Here is a 16,630-nt window from a genome sequence, read left to right on the forward strand (position 1 = left end):
AATATTGGACATAATAAATGCACACGTATCTGTAAGTACATGGCTCAATTTGCTAAAGATTTACTCAACTATACCTTGTACATGTAGCTCGATATGGTAAAGATTACTCTACGATACCTTGGTGCATGTAGCTCGATGTTGTAAAGATTACTCTACTAAACCTTGGTACATGCATGTAGCTCAATACGGTGTTTGAGATTTCGCTGGAATACCCAGATCTGGCTACGAGGGCCTCCAGCGTGGCGGATTAGTGACCAGCGAGGTCGAATCGGCTATGTTGGTTTCTGCATTATCGGCTATGAAGGTCAATTCACTCGCAAAAAAGGCTATGAAGGACGATTAATTTGTTAGGCATTTTTTCAATGTTACATTCGGTGTTGCGATTTACCACATGTGTGCATCATCTTTATTGTGTGTATGCTATAGAGTGATTGCTCCAATATTACATACGTGTTAATTTAATGTTGAATGAGCTAGAGAAAAAATGTTAGATGTATTACAGAGAAATGTTACAAAATAATATCGCTTTTTTAAAAATGGTAATGGTAATGTTGGGCTGAAGTAGATGGGTAACGTGCTGGCAGCCCGATCGAGTGCGCTTGCCTAGAAGGAGATGTGATTTTCTTTAATAATATTAGCAATTGGCTGGCGATAAGCAAGGTTCAGTTGACTAACTAAGGTGTATGCCTGGCAGAAAGTCAAATTAGAGCACCACTACAGCTACAGAAATACTACTCTGGTCCGAATTAATCGACGCAGTGTCTACCTAGGCGTTGTTTACTTCTAACATCACCCCGCGTCGATTAATTACGAACGGAGGGAGTAGATCTTTCAGCTCACTCACAATCGAGGTGATCGAGAGAACCTTCACTAGTTGAGCCACCACTCCATGCACCCATGATCCATGGACTTAGCGACGGGTGCCATGAGGTCTCTCCTCCCCAAGCTGCTCGAGCTCCTCAAGGAGGAGTACAATCTGCAGACCGGCGTCAGGGCAGACGTGGAGTCTCTCTCCAAGGAGCTTGCGAGCATGCAAGCCGCCCTCCACAAGGTCGGCCAGGTGCAACGGGACCAGCTCGACGAGCTGGTCAATATCTGGGCCGACGAGGTCAGGGAGCTCTCCTACAACATGGAGGATGTCGTCGACACCTTCCTGGTGCATGTAGATGGCTCCGTGCCTAGTGCTAGCTCAAAGAGTTTCAAGGGGCTCATAAAAAAGATGGGGAACCTGTTCCACAAGGGGAAGGCTCGTCGTGAGATCGCCGATGCCATCAAGGACATCAATAAGCAAGTTCAAGAGGTGGCCAACCGGCGTGCCAGGTACATGGTTGACAATATTGTAGCTAAGCCTGCATCTGAGGCTAAGCCTACATATGAGACCACTATCGACCCTCGTCTTCGAGCTCTGTACGCGGTAGCTACAGATCTCGTGGGCATCTATGGGAAAAGGGACCAAGATCTCATCAAGTTGTTGTCTGACGATGACATCTCCAACAAGAAACTGAAGATAGTCTCCATCGTCGGATTCGGAGGGTTGGGAAAGACAACCCTTGTCAAAGCAGTGTATCAGAAGATGAAAGGTGATTTTGGTTGCAGTGCATTTGTTCCCATCGGTCGTGATGCCGACGCCAAGAAGGTTTTCATTGAGATCCTCATTGATCTTGATAAGGAAAAATACACTAATTACACTCTAACTGTGTTGAATGAACGACAACTCATCGACGAACTCGTGGTATTTCTGGAGAACAAGAGGTATGAATCACCCACCCAATGAATCTTATCTTTGATGTGTGTTTTTCCCTTTGTATGGTAGTTGTATTATAACACCACAACGAAGGCCTTGCAATTAATAATATTTTCCTTTATTTCATAGTGTATCTAGATTTTGATATACAGTAACACTCTAAGTACCTAGACATACCTAGGGCGAAGCCACGCTTCAAAAAACCTGACTTAATATGCCGAGCACTTGGTTAACACTACCAAAGCATATAAACATGTTTCAAAATTTTAGAGATATCAATCAAATCATTTGTAAAAAATATAATATATAATTATGGCACCTATTCTGAAATAAAACAAAATATATGCAATCAGGCTCTTTTGGGGTGGGTGGGCGCGTTGGGGGGGTGGGGGGGGGGGGGTGGGGGGCGCCGCTGAGCTAGAGTAGGCAGAAAAGTAGAACACCTGTTGTCAGGTCGTCGGTCTGACCATGCTCACGTCTAACTGCCAATCTTATAACCCTTCTTATGCAACTAAAATTTTAAGAGAAATATTTGAAACCTTGCACACATGATTTATGCAAAATAATGCGCACAAAGTAAACAAAATTTGCACTAATCTATAAGATCCAATAATTGTGAAGTGTAAAGTAGTGCAACTTTACACATCAACATAATAGCCTTCAGATAATGCACTCTAAAATGTACAGAGCAAGTTAAGATACATGAAAGCTGAATCAAGTAATAACCGAACGACCTATACAACAATAGTGGATGGGCTTACTGGGATAGAAACAATAAAAACCCAAAGCAGCACATTGAGTTGAACACACCATAGAAGATCAAACAGACGGACGACGAATCGAGTAATACAACAAAAAAAATCCAGGGGCTTGAAAATTAGTAAATGTTATCTACGTATGGATCAAACAAAATAATCAAGATAAACGGTACAATTTTTTGGTCAAATTAACAATACAATTTCAAAAAGGAGAGCTACTTCGATCGTTGCTTGCAACCATAGGAAAATTAACATGAATTATTTAATCTAATCTCTAGATAGTACACTGACCATTGCTCTCGCACAATTCTATGGAACGAAATCTAGTGCTAAATAAACATTGCACCTAATTCTGTACGTTAGGAGTTGTCAATACTAAGACAACAACTAACAGAATAATATTCCCTCCATTTCTAGATAAAAGGTGTATAGTTTATTTAAGAAAAGTCTCTGAAATATAAGGTATATTGTGTTTGACACCTGTGTAGATATTTTTTTAGAGATTTGATTGTGTTCCTTATCTTTTAAAAGCTCTTTCATTTTCTCGTGTCAATTGCCTAGGATCAATCCCGCCAAAACCTTGTGTAATTTTTCCTCCATATGTGTTTCTTAATTTTCGTGTCAAAAAGTATACACTGTATATATACGAATGGAGGGAATATATGAATCTAAAATATCAAAAGAATGAATGAAACTCAGACATGATATATCTGCAAATGAATGAGATACATTTTTTTAAGTTAAAATGGAGATATTTTTGAATATTTGTTAATTGGAAACATTAGGAAAAAGAAAATTTGTGAAGATGTTAATCTACAAAAAGGAAAAAAATTCAAACATACCCACACTAGTAGGAAAAACCTCTGCGTGTCAAATTTGGCCACCACTCCCGCGACTGGTACCTCGCCAATGGTATTAGTTACTAGTCGCGTGCCAGCCCGAGACATGACTAGTAATGCGTGTACTGGTTGTGTGCTGACAAGGTATGCTGCCACTATGGTTACTGGTAGCACCCAACATCACGCGACTAGTACCCCGCCTGCTGCTGCCAGTACCCATTTCTTCCTCCCTTTTCCCCCTTATTTACACATGTATATGATATGCAGACATATATAACATCAATGCATAGGGATATACAGAATTAACCAAATGACCAAATCATTACACTACAAAGTCAAGCAAGTGACCAAGTCATTACATTGAGCACAATAGCCAAGTGACCAAATCGTTACACTACAAAGCCAAGCAAGGGACCAAATCATCACATTGAGCACAATAGTCAACTGACCAAATCACTCCTCCACCTCTTGCTCCACGGGTGGGTAATGAACAACGACCTTGTCAGAATCTCTTGGGTTGTTGAACTCATCATCAAATGAGGAGGAGGCGCCCTTCTATTTGTAGTAGAAGAAGGTCTCCACGTATAAATTATCCAAGTAGAAATAACACTTAGTCACGGGTTCCATCCCCTAGCTCTCTATCATTTCTATCCAACTAACCCCGTGAAAATAGGTTTGTTTTGCCTCATTGGTGACTTCAACAACGAAGGTACTCTCTGCTATGGGAAGTGTGTCCTGTTGGAGGACGACTTCAAACATTCTCAGTTGGTTAACGTTTCTATGTACATGCTTCATTAAGTCACGTCTTGCGGTACATGGGATAGCATAAACACAATTACGAAAGAAACAATAATTAGATCAAAGAGACAAGTCAGTGCAACTATGTATATGAACAGCAAACTAATTGGATGAAAACATGCCGACATGGTGTTATTGTCCTCTTTAAATAGTATGAAAAACTTTTTGTCCCTGCACCTATATTGTCCATAGTTTGCGCACAGATTCATAAAATCTATTTGTTGCATAACGATTGGGTTATGTTAACAATTATAGCCTACAAATATATATAGCATAGTATAGCATGCAACTCTATTGGACCCAAAAATGAACTTCAAATAAGGCCTCATATTTATATTGGATCCAGAAATCTCAAATAAGGTCTCAAGATTTCTATTTATTCATATGATAAGGCTCGCTGACACCACCCTAGGATCACTGCCAAAAAAATCTAATCATCGGCCATTACAAATATAGCATACAAATATATTGCATTGTTAGCAGCAAATCATCGGCCATATGACAATGACTATGCATTATCTGTAGCATTATTAGCAACAAATCAATAATACACAAATCTATAGCATACAAATATGTATACCATACTATAGCATACAAATCTATATAGCACACAAATCTATATAGCATAAAAATCGGGCAGACGCACGGTGGGGGGAAGGTGGCGGTGGCGGCGGTGACGGCGACGACGACTGGTCGAGGAAGGCAGCGGCACGAGCGGTAAGGTGGCGGCAACGACGCACGCGTAGGGGAAGGTGGCAACGGCGCGTCGGGGAAGGCGGCGGCGACGCGTCGGGGAAGGTGTTGGCAGATCCGGCGGTCAGATAGCTAGGGTTCGCTCGGGCAGATTTGGGGATCCAGAACGAGGAAAGAGTGGAGGGAGGTTATTAGTATACCACTTTACCGGACATAATAGAAGCGTGCTGCAGATGGGGGTACGTTGCGGCTAAATTACTAGTCGTGTGCGGCTGAGGAAGCCCGCTGCGGTGCGCTGCGGATAACTTAGTAGTTGCGTGCGGCCAATAAAGCATGCTGCCAAGAAGATTGCCCCTATAGTCTGTTTTGTGGATCTGACCCTAAGACGATGCCCTAGAAGATGTCTAATGAGTGGTAGCTATATAGCTATAAGCATAAGACATCTTTCGAGAAGATCTGCCATAAGAGCTTCCCACGATCGATCGACGATAATCTTTCCTAAATTCTGTGTTTTGAGAGAGTGTGAGAGGGGGCAGACATATAATTAGCACCTAAATTGGTGCACATGCACTATGCTTATCGTCTCATACAGTGCAGCCATTGATGCATTATGCGCACTCACAATGATTTATATCGTTCCGGAGGAAAAGGAGACGCTAGTGCGTTGGTTAGGTACGGGCACTGCATACCAGTCGCGTGCCAAACACGGGCGCGCTACCACTATCTTCTTACATGTCGCGTGCCCCTGCTGGCATCCGCTGTAGAAAATTTCTTGTCATTTGTACATGTGGTTCCTACTTACTAGTTGTGTGCCTTACCAGGTGGTACGCTGCCACTACGGCCTTACTAGTCGCGTTTTGTTTTTCCGCTCGCTGCTAAAAATGCCAGTCACGTGCCGTGGCTGGAACCCACTGCCATTAGTCGTGTCCCTATAGCCTTTTTCTTACAAGTGGCTTGGCTACAAGTTCTTGTGAAACTAAAACACTTCTATACAATAATGCTTGTTGAAATTTCAAATTAATTCCACACCAAGAGTAACAAAAATGATAATAATATGTAGTAATATGAATAACACTTGCGAGCTACAAACATATAGTGATGCATAAGGAAAATCTTGGAGTCTATCATTGTCAATCCAGAAGTACACTAATGTAACCCCCTCCACTGGGATTTGCACTAAATATGTAGGTCATATAGTTATTTTTTACACTTTACTGTAGGGCAAAAGCCCCACGCCTCCAACCTTTATTAAGAAAAAGAACTAGCGGTTCCAAATACAAAAATTAAAAGAAAGAAAGCTAGGCTAACTATACAAGAAAAGGAACAAACTGTAAAGAAAACTCAGAGCAGCTAATGAAGATGATGCATCCATGCCAAAAGTTTCTCCTTCTGATCTGACTTGAAACGATGAGCGTGAAGAGAAATATCATGGGCAAAATTGCAACGCCAGGTTGCAAAAATCTTGGTTGATGTGTGTACCTCATTAATTATCACATGATTTTTATAGGTATCTCATCGTGATTGATGATATATGGAATGAAAATCTATGGGAATTCATCAAGCTTGCTTTCTCCGGTGGGGATAATCTTGGTAGTCGAGTAATCACGACAACCCGCATAGTCAGTATTTCTAAGGCCTGCTGCTCTTATAATGATGATTTAGTTTACAAAATGAAACCTCTCTCTGAAGAAGATTCACAAGCACTCTTTTATAAGAGAATATTTTCACAAGAGGATAGATGCCCTCCTGAATTGGAAGAAGTATCAAGAGACATCTTAAAAAAGTGTGGCGGTGTACCATTGGCCATCATTGCAATAGCCAGTCTTTTGGCTAGTAATAAACAGATAAAACAGAAGGAAGAATGGTATGTATTGCTCAGTTCTATAGGCACTGGAATTACAGAAGGTGCCACGATGAAGGAGATGCAAATGATACTATCAGTTAGCTATTATGATCTGCCTCCCCATCTGAAGACTTGTTTATTATATCTCAGCGCATATCCAGAAGATAGAGAGATATTGACAGGTGAATTGATATGGAGGTGGATAGGGGAAGGTTTTATCCATGGTGAAACACAGGATGCAAATCTATTTGAAATTGGGCAGAGTTACTTCAATGAGCTTATCAATAGGGGCATGATTGAACCAACATACTACCGTAGCTGTGAGGTATTTAGTTTCCGTGTACACGACATGGTCCTTGATATGATACGTTCCTTGTCAAATCAAACCAACTTTGTTACTCTATTGAATGGTACTAATGATATCACATATTTAAGAAGCAACAATGTTCGCAGGCTATCCCTTCAGAATATAAAAGAAGATCAACATCATGCACAACTCCTTCCCGTGAGCAGCGTCACAAAAATGAGGTCCATTACTATCTGTGATACTGCTTGTATTAACCTAATACTGCCGGCTCTTTCAAGCTTTAGAGTATTGCGGGTACTGAATCTGATTGGATTCAATGATGCTAGTGGAGAACAGCTCGACCTTAGTGGTATTGGGAATCTTGTTCACCTGAGGTACCTAGGTATAAGTGGTTTTCCTACCTGTGAACTCCCATCAGAGGTAGGAAATTTGCAGTTTTTACAGGTGCTGAATGTAAATGGTCTACAAGAGTTGGCTGAATTGCCACCGGACATTTGTAAACTGAGAAGATTGATCTGCCTGCTGGTTCACATTAACTGCATCAGCCTTCCAGATGGGTTCGGGTATAATCTAACATCCATTGAAGTTCTCGCGCGTATCAGCGCCTCCATGGATATTGCGAAAGAGCTGCACAACCTTGCCAGACTGAGGAGGCTCGCAATTCATTGGCCTGAAACCGTTACTGCGAGAATGGAGTCGGAGGAAGTTTTCGTGGATGCTCTATGCAACCTGGACAGCATTGAAAGTGTACGTATTACAGGTTCTTTTGAATCCATGGATCTCCTGGGGGAATGCTGGGCACCCACTCGACATCTCCAGAAATTTGAATTTCCTGGTGGCAGATTCTCTGGGCTGCCGACGTGGATAAAGAGAAACACAGCTCACCTATCAGATCTCTCGTACTTACACATTGAAGTCAAGAAGCTGTGGCAGGACGAGGTGCAAATCCTTGGGAGGCTACCGGCTCTTCGTCGTCTCTACCTACATGGTGCCCGCCAACCACCGGGGCTGATGCTCATCGACGGGTTTCACTGTACTATATATTTCTCATTTGTCTTCGAATCACCTGGACAATTGTTGTTTCAGAGAGGAGCTTTGCCAAGGGCTGAAGAGGTTATTTTCAGTTCCCATGCTACGCCAAAAGGTGGCGATGGCGGTGATGATAATGTTGATCACTTTGGCCTGTGTAACCTCATGTCCCTTCAGAAGCTCGATGTCACTGTCCATAGTGCAGTAAGATATAGAGAACGGAGGGAACTGCAGGCTGCGTTGACGCACGTGCTTCACGCCCATCGTAACCATCCCATCATTCTTTATGCCAGGCTCATAACAGAAGGTATACCTAATTGTGGAGCATGCCACGTTCAATTAATTTGATTTTCTCATGGTCTTTAATTTCTTGAACTGCTCTCTAGATGCGTAAGGGTCTGATATGTGTGAGGTTTTTTCTAACTCATTTCTCTTTGCTCCTCAATCCCATTTCTCAATTTAGATAGCGACGACGAAGATTCCTGCAACGAAGAGGAATGAAGAACACCCGTACATACTGCACGCATGTAGTTAATCAAGTACACTCTCCCATTGATGATCTCTGGTGATTGATGATATTTGGCTGATACGCATGCTGATGCTGTCGCCCTGTTGTGCATCTGTTTCTTCGTTTTGTAATCCCTTAATTTGCTACTTGAAGGGTTGTAACAAGTACTACATTTTGTTGTTAAAAAAAGTACTACATTTTGTTAGGCTTAGTTTATATTGTGGTGGTAGTAGGTTTTCGTCCCATAGTTGCATTCGAGGTCGAATGTTGTACAGTGGGTTTCCTACTAGTGCCCCAACCCGCTTATGTCTTCCAATCTTTTATAGATATATGTCAAATTGAAATATTTCTATTGCTTAATGGAAAGGGATTTTTCTTGATGGATTAGTGAGTACTTAGCCATGTGTATTTTTCCAGTTGCTGGTTACCTAATCTTAGTATGTTGGGAGGGAGTTCTTCTAATTTATCATGTTATCTTCTATAAAAAAAATGGTATGCAATTTGGCGTACCCTCGAAACAAAATGGAATGGGAATGAAGTGGAGAGGTGTGTGCTGTGAGAGGCGTGAAGCCATGGACTGTGGTAGCAGCCTAGCAGGGCATGATAGTACTTTCGAGCATGATAGAGTTGAATCAGGAGGTAGACCAACTAATACTCCCCTACCTGCTACTCTCCTGAATTCTATCTCACTGTATCTAAATTGATCTAATTCCTAGTTGGTGAGGTGCCATTAGGTTAGGATCGTTTCAGCTTCGTTCATGTTAAAGTAAAATTGAAGTAAATTAACTGTAGGACAATGTAATTCCTTAAAATAATGGTTAATTTGTTCTTATGTTGCCTAATGCTTAGCTGAAGAGTAACAAAACAAGGTCTATATGCTTACTATATACTGTAAACCAAAAATAAATTAAAGAAAAATAATGGGTCTTTTGTTCTATTACCGATGAGGCGACACCACTCTAAGGTTGCATGTGAGCCAGCCTCGGGCCTAGAAAAAGGAGATGAAACACATACTTACGATTTATAAGATGAAAATGTTGTAACAAAGCTTAAAAAACGTTGTAACAAGAGATTACTGATGGAACCATAATGCGTAGGTATTCTGTGGGTGCTCATCTGAATGTTGTAGAGAGCGTCAGATCAGGCGACTTCATTTTTCGTTGATGTGAATCATCGTGGCTGCAGCAAGGGACCCCCATTTATAATCCATGGTTGTGGCAGCAGATTGTGCAGGGCTATGCATATTGCAAGACATGCAGGGAATGGGTGTCAGGCAAGGTTAGTTAGTCCAGACATGCAACCATGGCACTTGCATGCAGATACACTGTGCACACTGTAATCATATACTAGTCTGAACAAGACAGCTGCCAGATATTATTTATCCTCCAAGCAGTATATCATTCTACAGCCGTGACATCAAACTGTTTTTCATACCACATAGAGTAACTGTATGTAGCTAAATAATGTTAAACGAATTCTCAGAGAAGAGTTGAAAAGAGAGTATAAAAGGCAGAATCTCCCTTATTTTCTCTGTTTATTATTACATGCATTCTCCAAATACTCTATGCGACCTAACAAACAAACAAACAAATCGACAACAATTTCCCATCTCCGTCAACGAAAAAGGAGACAATCAGTGCAGAGGGTACATAAACCAGGGATATGAAGCACCTAATTAATCAGTTATTAGCCCTATCTGTCCACCCATCCATTTGTACAATGTTTTGGATCAAGGACACCATCACGACTCACAGGGATACATTGGAGCTATGTCTATGATGTTGTACATTGATGAATCTAGAGCTACATCCATGACGGCGAACTGAGCGCTCAAGTAAATACACGTACACAGCCAGCCTACTGTATTATGTTGCTCTCAGAAGTCAGAAGCAAGGACACGGTATATCAGCTTTGCATGAGTTGCCTTTGTTGGAAGATCTCTCCGAGTTGCTGGTACAAGAACTTCTGCTCCTCGTAGGTTAGGTTTCTTATGATCTGGATGCGTGGAAAAAGAAGGTCATGTATGGATGGATGAGAACCACAGTAAACAGGAAAATAGTAACATCAGATGAAAACACCAAGGTGGTGCGGTTACGGACCTGATCCAAGATTGCATCGACGGAGAAATTGTGGGGCGAGATGAATGATTGGTGGTATATGTATGCAAAAACCGCCATGACCATCTGGGTAAATGCACAAGGACAACAATTACTGTTCAGCTGAACTGCACATCCTAGGAATATATCGAATCATAAAGCATCTTGGCATAATCAAAAGGTCCATCTTCCTGGTGGAGACGAAGGGGTTGACACTTGACACGCATAACACATGCGGTTAGGGACAAATATGTATGATAGATCTTAAGTTCTTGCAAGGCCACTCTTTGTGTCCTAAATGCACTTACTAATCCACACTGGCCAATCAAAAGAAATAACTTATTATTTTACTCCCTCCGTTCGGTTATATAAGACGTTTAAGTCTTTTTTTATTGTATAGGTTCACTTATTTTGGTTTGTATCTAGTCCATTTTAAAAATATCTAAACAATCTTATATTAGTGAAAACAGGGAGTATTTGTACAAGAGTAATAATACAAGTATGCTTAACACAAATATCTCTAAAACTATCTTTTCTTCCTCTCCCCCCATTGTCCCATGTTCAAAAAAATTTGGTAGAACCAAAATGTTCAAGTTATATATGCATAAATGTGTTTCATAGGCAGGAAGATATCGATGACTTACTTGACAATCCATTCGGTCAGTAATTCCACCATGTCCAGGTATACTGTCGCCAAAATCCTACAGAATTTTAAGATATTAACGGAGGTCAAGACTGTATACTTTTCCCTATTCCCAGAGAAAGCAAAATAATCAAAAACCACACACCTTTATTTTAAAAGCCCTCTTGAACCCACTTGCGAAAAATCCACCAAATGGTGCAATGATTGATGCAAACAAACCAAGGGCTAAAGCATGCCACTGCACGGGCAAAAGGAACACTTCTTTCCATGGAAACTGTAAAGGGACACAAGTAATAATCAGACAAAGTTCACAAGTTAAAGATACAAACCGAATGAGGAAACAAGAAGATAAAGTAAATAGATCAATTATCATGACCAAGTAGCATTAATCCATCAAATTCCATTGTTTGAAATAGCATGATCATGGTTGTCTAACCTTTCGAAGGCCAAAAGGGGATAAATGCCCTCATTTGTCATTCAAGCACTAGTTTAACTTAACCAACACTCCATGGTTTCAATAAACATGGCACATACATTTTCAATATCACTGACATAGATACCGCTTGTCAGACACATCAGGAGGCAGTCACCAGTTATGAACATTGGTTCTCATTGGGATAATTACTGTTGAGTGATGACAGACAGAGATTTAGCTGAGGCGAGGGGCTGAGAAATAGCAAATAGTGGTGACATATTTTTCCTTGGTTGCCAAACACGATGTTCGCCTTCCAAAATAGTTCATTTATCAAGGCCAGATACCATCACAATGGGGATGACCAGGACAGTATTTGGGATGGCAACAGAGGAGGCAAGGTCACGAGGGAGGGCAGCATGAAGGAACACAGAGAGAGAGAGAGAGAGACAGATGGAAAAAGTTTCGAGGCAACACATTGTCCGACCATCTCATTTGGTTATTTTGCTGACTCTGCTGATTGGTTGGCATGTCGTCCAAACCACGTGCATATCACAATCCCACACTGGCCACAAAGGATGAAGCTAGAGTAGATTGACTCACAGGCTGTGATGTGACTAGTTTTGGTGGCTGGAGAGCAAGAGATATCAACAAAATGGATTTGGAGTTGAGGTTTCTTTTTTGAACTAAGGCAACAGTTGGGAGGGGTGGAGGGAGGTAGGGTTGTAAGGTTGAAATCTATGGTTATGCGAGAGAAGTGTTAAAATGAACAAACTGAAAATGATTTCTTCTTACCCACTTTGGCACCCAATCTCCCAATAAATAATGCTCTGGCTTAAACATAGGGCCAGGATCACAATTAAGCCAGCCTGTCGACAGGTCCTGAAAATGTATTCCATACTAGTAAGAACAAAATTCAACAGCACACCAATTTGACAATTTGATCATCCAACTAACAGTAGCATTCTGAAAGGAGATAACAAGTCACCTTTCTTGGGCATGTAAACCACTGGAAGCGACCCATTACATTTGCTAACTGTGAAGGAAAAATGTGAATGTGAAAAATGTTAGTATATAGCATTACAAATGAAGCTTCAACAAATCATTTTATTCATCAAATGTGAACATAAACTATTATTTAAAGGCTCAACCCCTTGAAGGTACTAGTATGATATCATAAGTATATAAACCAGTGCTTGTCTCACCAGAAATGCAGAGATGATAGTTGTCACTGATGCACCAATAAAACCTTCCCATGTTTTCTTTGGAGATAACTTGATCAATGGTGTTCGCCCGAGAAAGAACCCAAATAAATAGGCAGCAATATCATTGATCACAATGAGCGAAGCAGGGAGAAGAAACCTGTCCAAGCATAAAATTGAAGATGTATGGAATTTTTCAAATGTTTAGGCTAAAAAATCAATACTTACTTGCTTAATTAACACACATAGAACCAAATTAGACAACAGTATATGTTACTTATGAGCAACATACGTAAACGTTTGGCCGTTTGACTAGATATTGCAGCTAGCAATCCTTATGTTTTTCTTTTCTTTCTGGTAAAAACTCTGAAAGTAGTAGGTCCAGATACAAACAGACTGCTGCTAGAGAAAAAACATCTCAAATAGGTTACCAGTTACCACTGTCGCTTAAGTAAGAACTGTAGGCAGTGGGTAGGAAATTCCTAGTAAGTTGATGTGGTTCATGACTTCATGGCAACAATATTTTTACAGCTGTACACGAAATTAGGCATCTTGAAGTTACTTCTAAAAATCTAGGCGCTTTTTAGATCAGGAAACTTGGATCTTTAAACTCTACTCCCTCGGTTCCATAATTCATGTCGCAAATTTGGATGGATCTAGACATATTTGGTGAATAGATACATCCGAATCCGTGACAAGAATTATGAACGGAGGGAGTACCAATTATCTACATGTCAAATGTCAGAATATGATAGAAGTGGATAAACATTTCAGTCAAGTCAGCAAGTCAGAATTGTAAGGAGAAGGATTCTAACAATGTAAATATATGACATACCAGAACATCCCTTCAAATATATTTGCCACCGTGAAAGAAGATTGCGCAAACACCGTTAGAAGGATCATGTGCGTCCATGCATACTGTTTAAACTGATACTTGTATGTTTTTTTCTTCAGAGTCAAAATAAACCATACAAATCCTGGATCATGGGGACTATATATTACTTTTATGCCAGAAGATATGAACTATACATTAGCAAGAAAAGACAAGAAGGTCACTAGAGGAAGGAATGTCTAAGCAAAACTCATGCAACCAAGCGGAATTACAAAATTCAAGGAAACCCAGCTTTTGCATAACATTGTGTTGTTCAGATTACTTGGGCAGGCATGCATTACAAAATCATTTGGTTATTAACATTTGAAGACCATGATGCCCATCCAAAATAGGTCACGTGATTTATAACCTCCATTATTCAGTAATCTCATTCAATCAATAAATATTTACACTTGAGGAGTTTGTGTGAATAGTTGCTAATGCCGCAGGTGCACTGTCATTTACATCAACTGGGAAACCTATAATCAAATGATGTTCAAAGTAGCCAAGCAGAACACAAATGTCATGGGCCGCGGGTTATTACTGAGTTTTGGATAAGGTCTTCACACAATGATATACTAGTATGTTAGAAGAATATTATAAGTCAGGTACTATTCTTAAGTACAAAATGAAGTTTCTAAAAATGCAATTGCTACTTGACATGATTTCAGCATTGCAAAATATACTGAGCCTTACCTGCTATATAAAGAAAATAGCAAATAAACATCTGATACTTTATCAGGCCGCTGACGAGCTTAAACAGCAAGTGATCTGAAGATACTGTGTTAACAAGCTCCCGACTAAGAAAGCGCCCATATGTAAATAACATTGCCGTGAAGAAGAAGTGCCTGCCAAGAAATGGTGAGACACTGTTATATTCCAGTACAAAATAAATAGTGGAATGTGAATGGCCTGACACCTACCAGTTCAGCAGCCTGAACCCTGGCAACTGTTTCTCTTCACTGGATTTTCTGAGTAGGTTGAAAAGCTCCATGGCCATGAATATTTGAATGACAACCACCATGGCCCAGATATAAAGATGACCCATATAAACTAGGAAAGCGAAGCCTCCAATCATCCACATGGTAGAATATGTACGGATAAGCATCGACTTGTACTTGTTCTGATCGCTGACAAGCAAAGCCGGTCCGTTGGCTTTGTTCCCATCGGCCGTAACCTGAAGAAAAAAAATAAGATTAGCTCCCAAAAATAGTCATGGTTGTCAATATAAAACAGGTCGATGCTCTAACTTTGCAGCATGCTCCAGTTGGTAGTACTCAAGAAAAATTCCAGTAAGTACGAAATAAATAACGGGTGCCAAATAGCAGGATAAGATTATCTTTTATGCACAGTAGAAACAACTTTTTATGGAAGTGCAGGTTTACTATTAAATTGTAGCCCAGAGATGTCTGAAGCACAGCCATCATATTAATGAATAAATTTGCAGGAAAAGAAATAACAGTCAACAACTTCCTCCTGCAAGTATACGGAGCATGCACAAGGTGTGTAAATGCAACATGCTAAGAAACTAAGAGTTTTTCCATTTGCTAAAAGCATGGAAAGCAAGCCAGAGTCATAAGAAACACAAATCGAAGAGTAAAAAAAAGGATATGATGAGTAAAATAACCAACCTCAGTAGGACGTCTCCGATGCCTAACACGTCCTCCATGCAATGGAGAAGAAGAGGAAGAAGAAACATCGCTAGAGCTCGTCTCCCTCTGCATCGCTGCTGTCGGGTCTACAATAATAGTAAGTTATAGCGGATCCGACAGAAAAATACACACTGGTGTCAGACAGAAAGTGCGCTAATTTAATTTAATTGGAGAACCGAGCAAAGCCAACTAGCCGTCTGGAGGGGATATTTGGTCATTTGCCACACTTTTCTTTGAGATTTGATCAGGAGTAGGTGGAGTGCTGGACCATTATTAGGTAGCCCAGCAGACAAAGTTTTCCTTCCCCTTGCAGTCACGGCAAGCAAGGAAGCGCCTAGTAGAGTGGTAGGCTCCACGGAAGAAAGGCAACATCACAGCACAATAAACATGTCAGGATTCGCGGATTGCTGCACGCAACTCCTCGTCTACAACTACAGGTCAACTAGTCGTCCCAATTAAACAGCAGAATCTATGCAAAGCATTCTAAAAAGTAACCCAGCAGAGCACATATTCCCCTCCTCCCGGAATTAAGAAAGACAATCAGCAGCGGCGCCGGATCACAGCCGGCTAGCGGATCCCCTCCGCGTATACGGACGGAAGCAATACGGAGACAGACAGAGTACAGACAGACCCGCCGTGGACTAACTGAAACTGAACGGCAACAGCAAGGAAGGAAGCGTAGGGCATGGCGGCGGGCGGGCGTGCTGACTCACCTGGAAGGGAAGCGGGGGAGCCTGGCGGCGGGCGACCGGCCGGCGAGAGGGGCCCGCCGTCGCCGGAACCCTAGCTGGGCGGGGCGGGATTTGGTTTTTGAGTGGGGGAGTCGTGGTGGTGGTGCTGCCGTCGTGACGCGCTTCGTGATTAACGAACCAAACGTTGCTTTGCCTTTGCGTTTACCGCATCTTCCTGCCAACGGGCATACATACTTCGTCTTCATCGCGGTATAACTTTTGCATAATGCGTTGCAGCTTTTCAGCACCGCGTTAATAGTGTGTCTCGCTTTTCGCGCGTGCGCTGGTGGGCGGCACCACTGTGGCAAGACATTGAATATATACCTGGGCATGGGAAGCCCGGCCCGAACGGCCCGACCCGACCCGGCCCGAAAATCCCGGGCCGGGCCGGGCTTTTTCTCTCTATCGGGCCGGGCTCGGGCCAACATTCTTCAGCCCGTAACTAAATCGGGCCGGGCTCGGGCCAAAGGAAAAAGTAAATTACCACTAGATCGGGCCAGGCCG

At 41.6% G+C, this 16,630-nt stretch overlaps 2 protein-coding genes across 2 annotated transcripts; one reads left to right on the forward strand and one right to left on the reverse strand.

Annotated features, from left to right (window-relative positions):
- Positions 1-904: 904 nt before the first annotated feature.
- On the forward strand, positions 905-8,512 carry LOC124646997 (disease resistance protein PIK6-NP-like). Its single transcript, XM_047187010.1, has 3 exons — positions 905-1,752; positions 6,340-8,318; positions 8,475-8,512. Exons 1-3 carry the CDS (start codon positions 905-907, stop codon positions 8,510-8,512), a joined length of 2,865 nt encoding a protein of 954 aa, XP_047042966.1.
- A 1,490-nt stretch (positions 8,513-10,002) lies between these two features.
- LOC124649264 (phosphatidate cytidylyltransferase 1-like) lies at positions 10,003-15,503 on the reverse strand. The gene is given in 12 exon segments (XM_047188919.1): positions 10,003-10,444; positions 10,446-10,514; positions 10,619-10,702; positions 11,260-11,316; positions 11,404-11,532; positions 12,466-12,552; positions 12,659-12,706; positions 12,876-13,032; positions 13,708-13,849; positions 14,440-14,591; positions 14,667-14,920; positions 15,375-15,503. Coding segments are annotated over 12 exon segments (1,314 nt in total). The 5' UTR covers positions 15,468-15,503; the 3' UTR covers positions 10,003-10,402.
- Positions 15,504-16,630: the final 1,127 nt, after the last annotated feature.

This window comes from Lolium rigidum, chromosome 4, assembly GCF_022539505.1.
Source record: "Lolium rigidum isolate FL_2022 chromosome 4, APGP_CSIRO_Lrig_0.1, whole genome shotgun sequence".
Lineage (NCBI taxonomy): Eukaryota > Viridiplantae > Streptophyta > Magnoliopsida > Poales > Poaceae > Lolium > Lolium rigidum.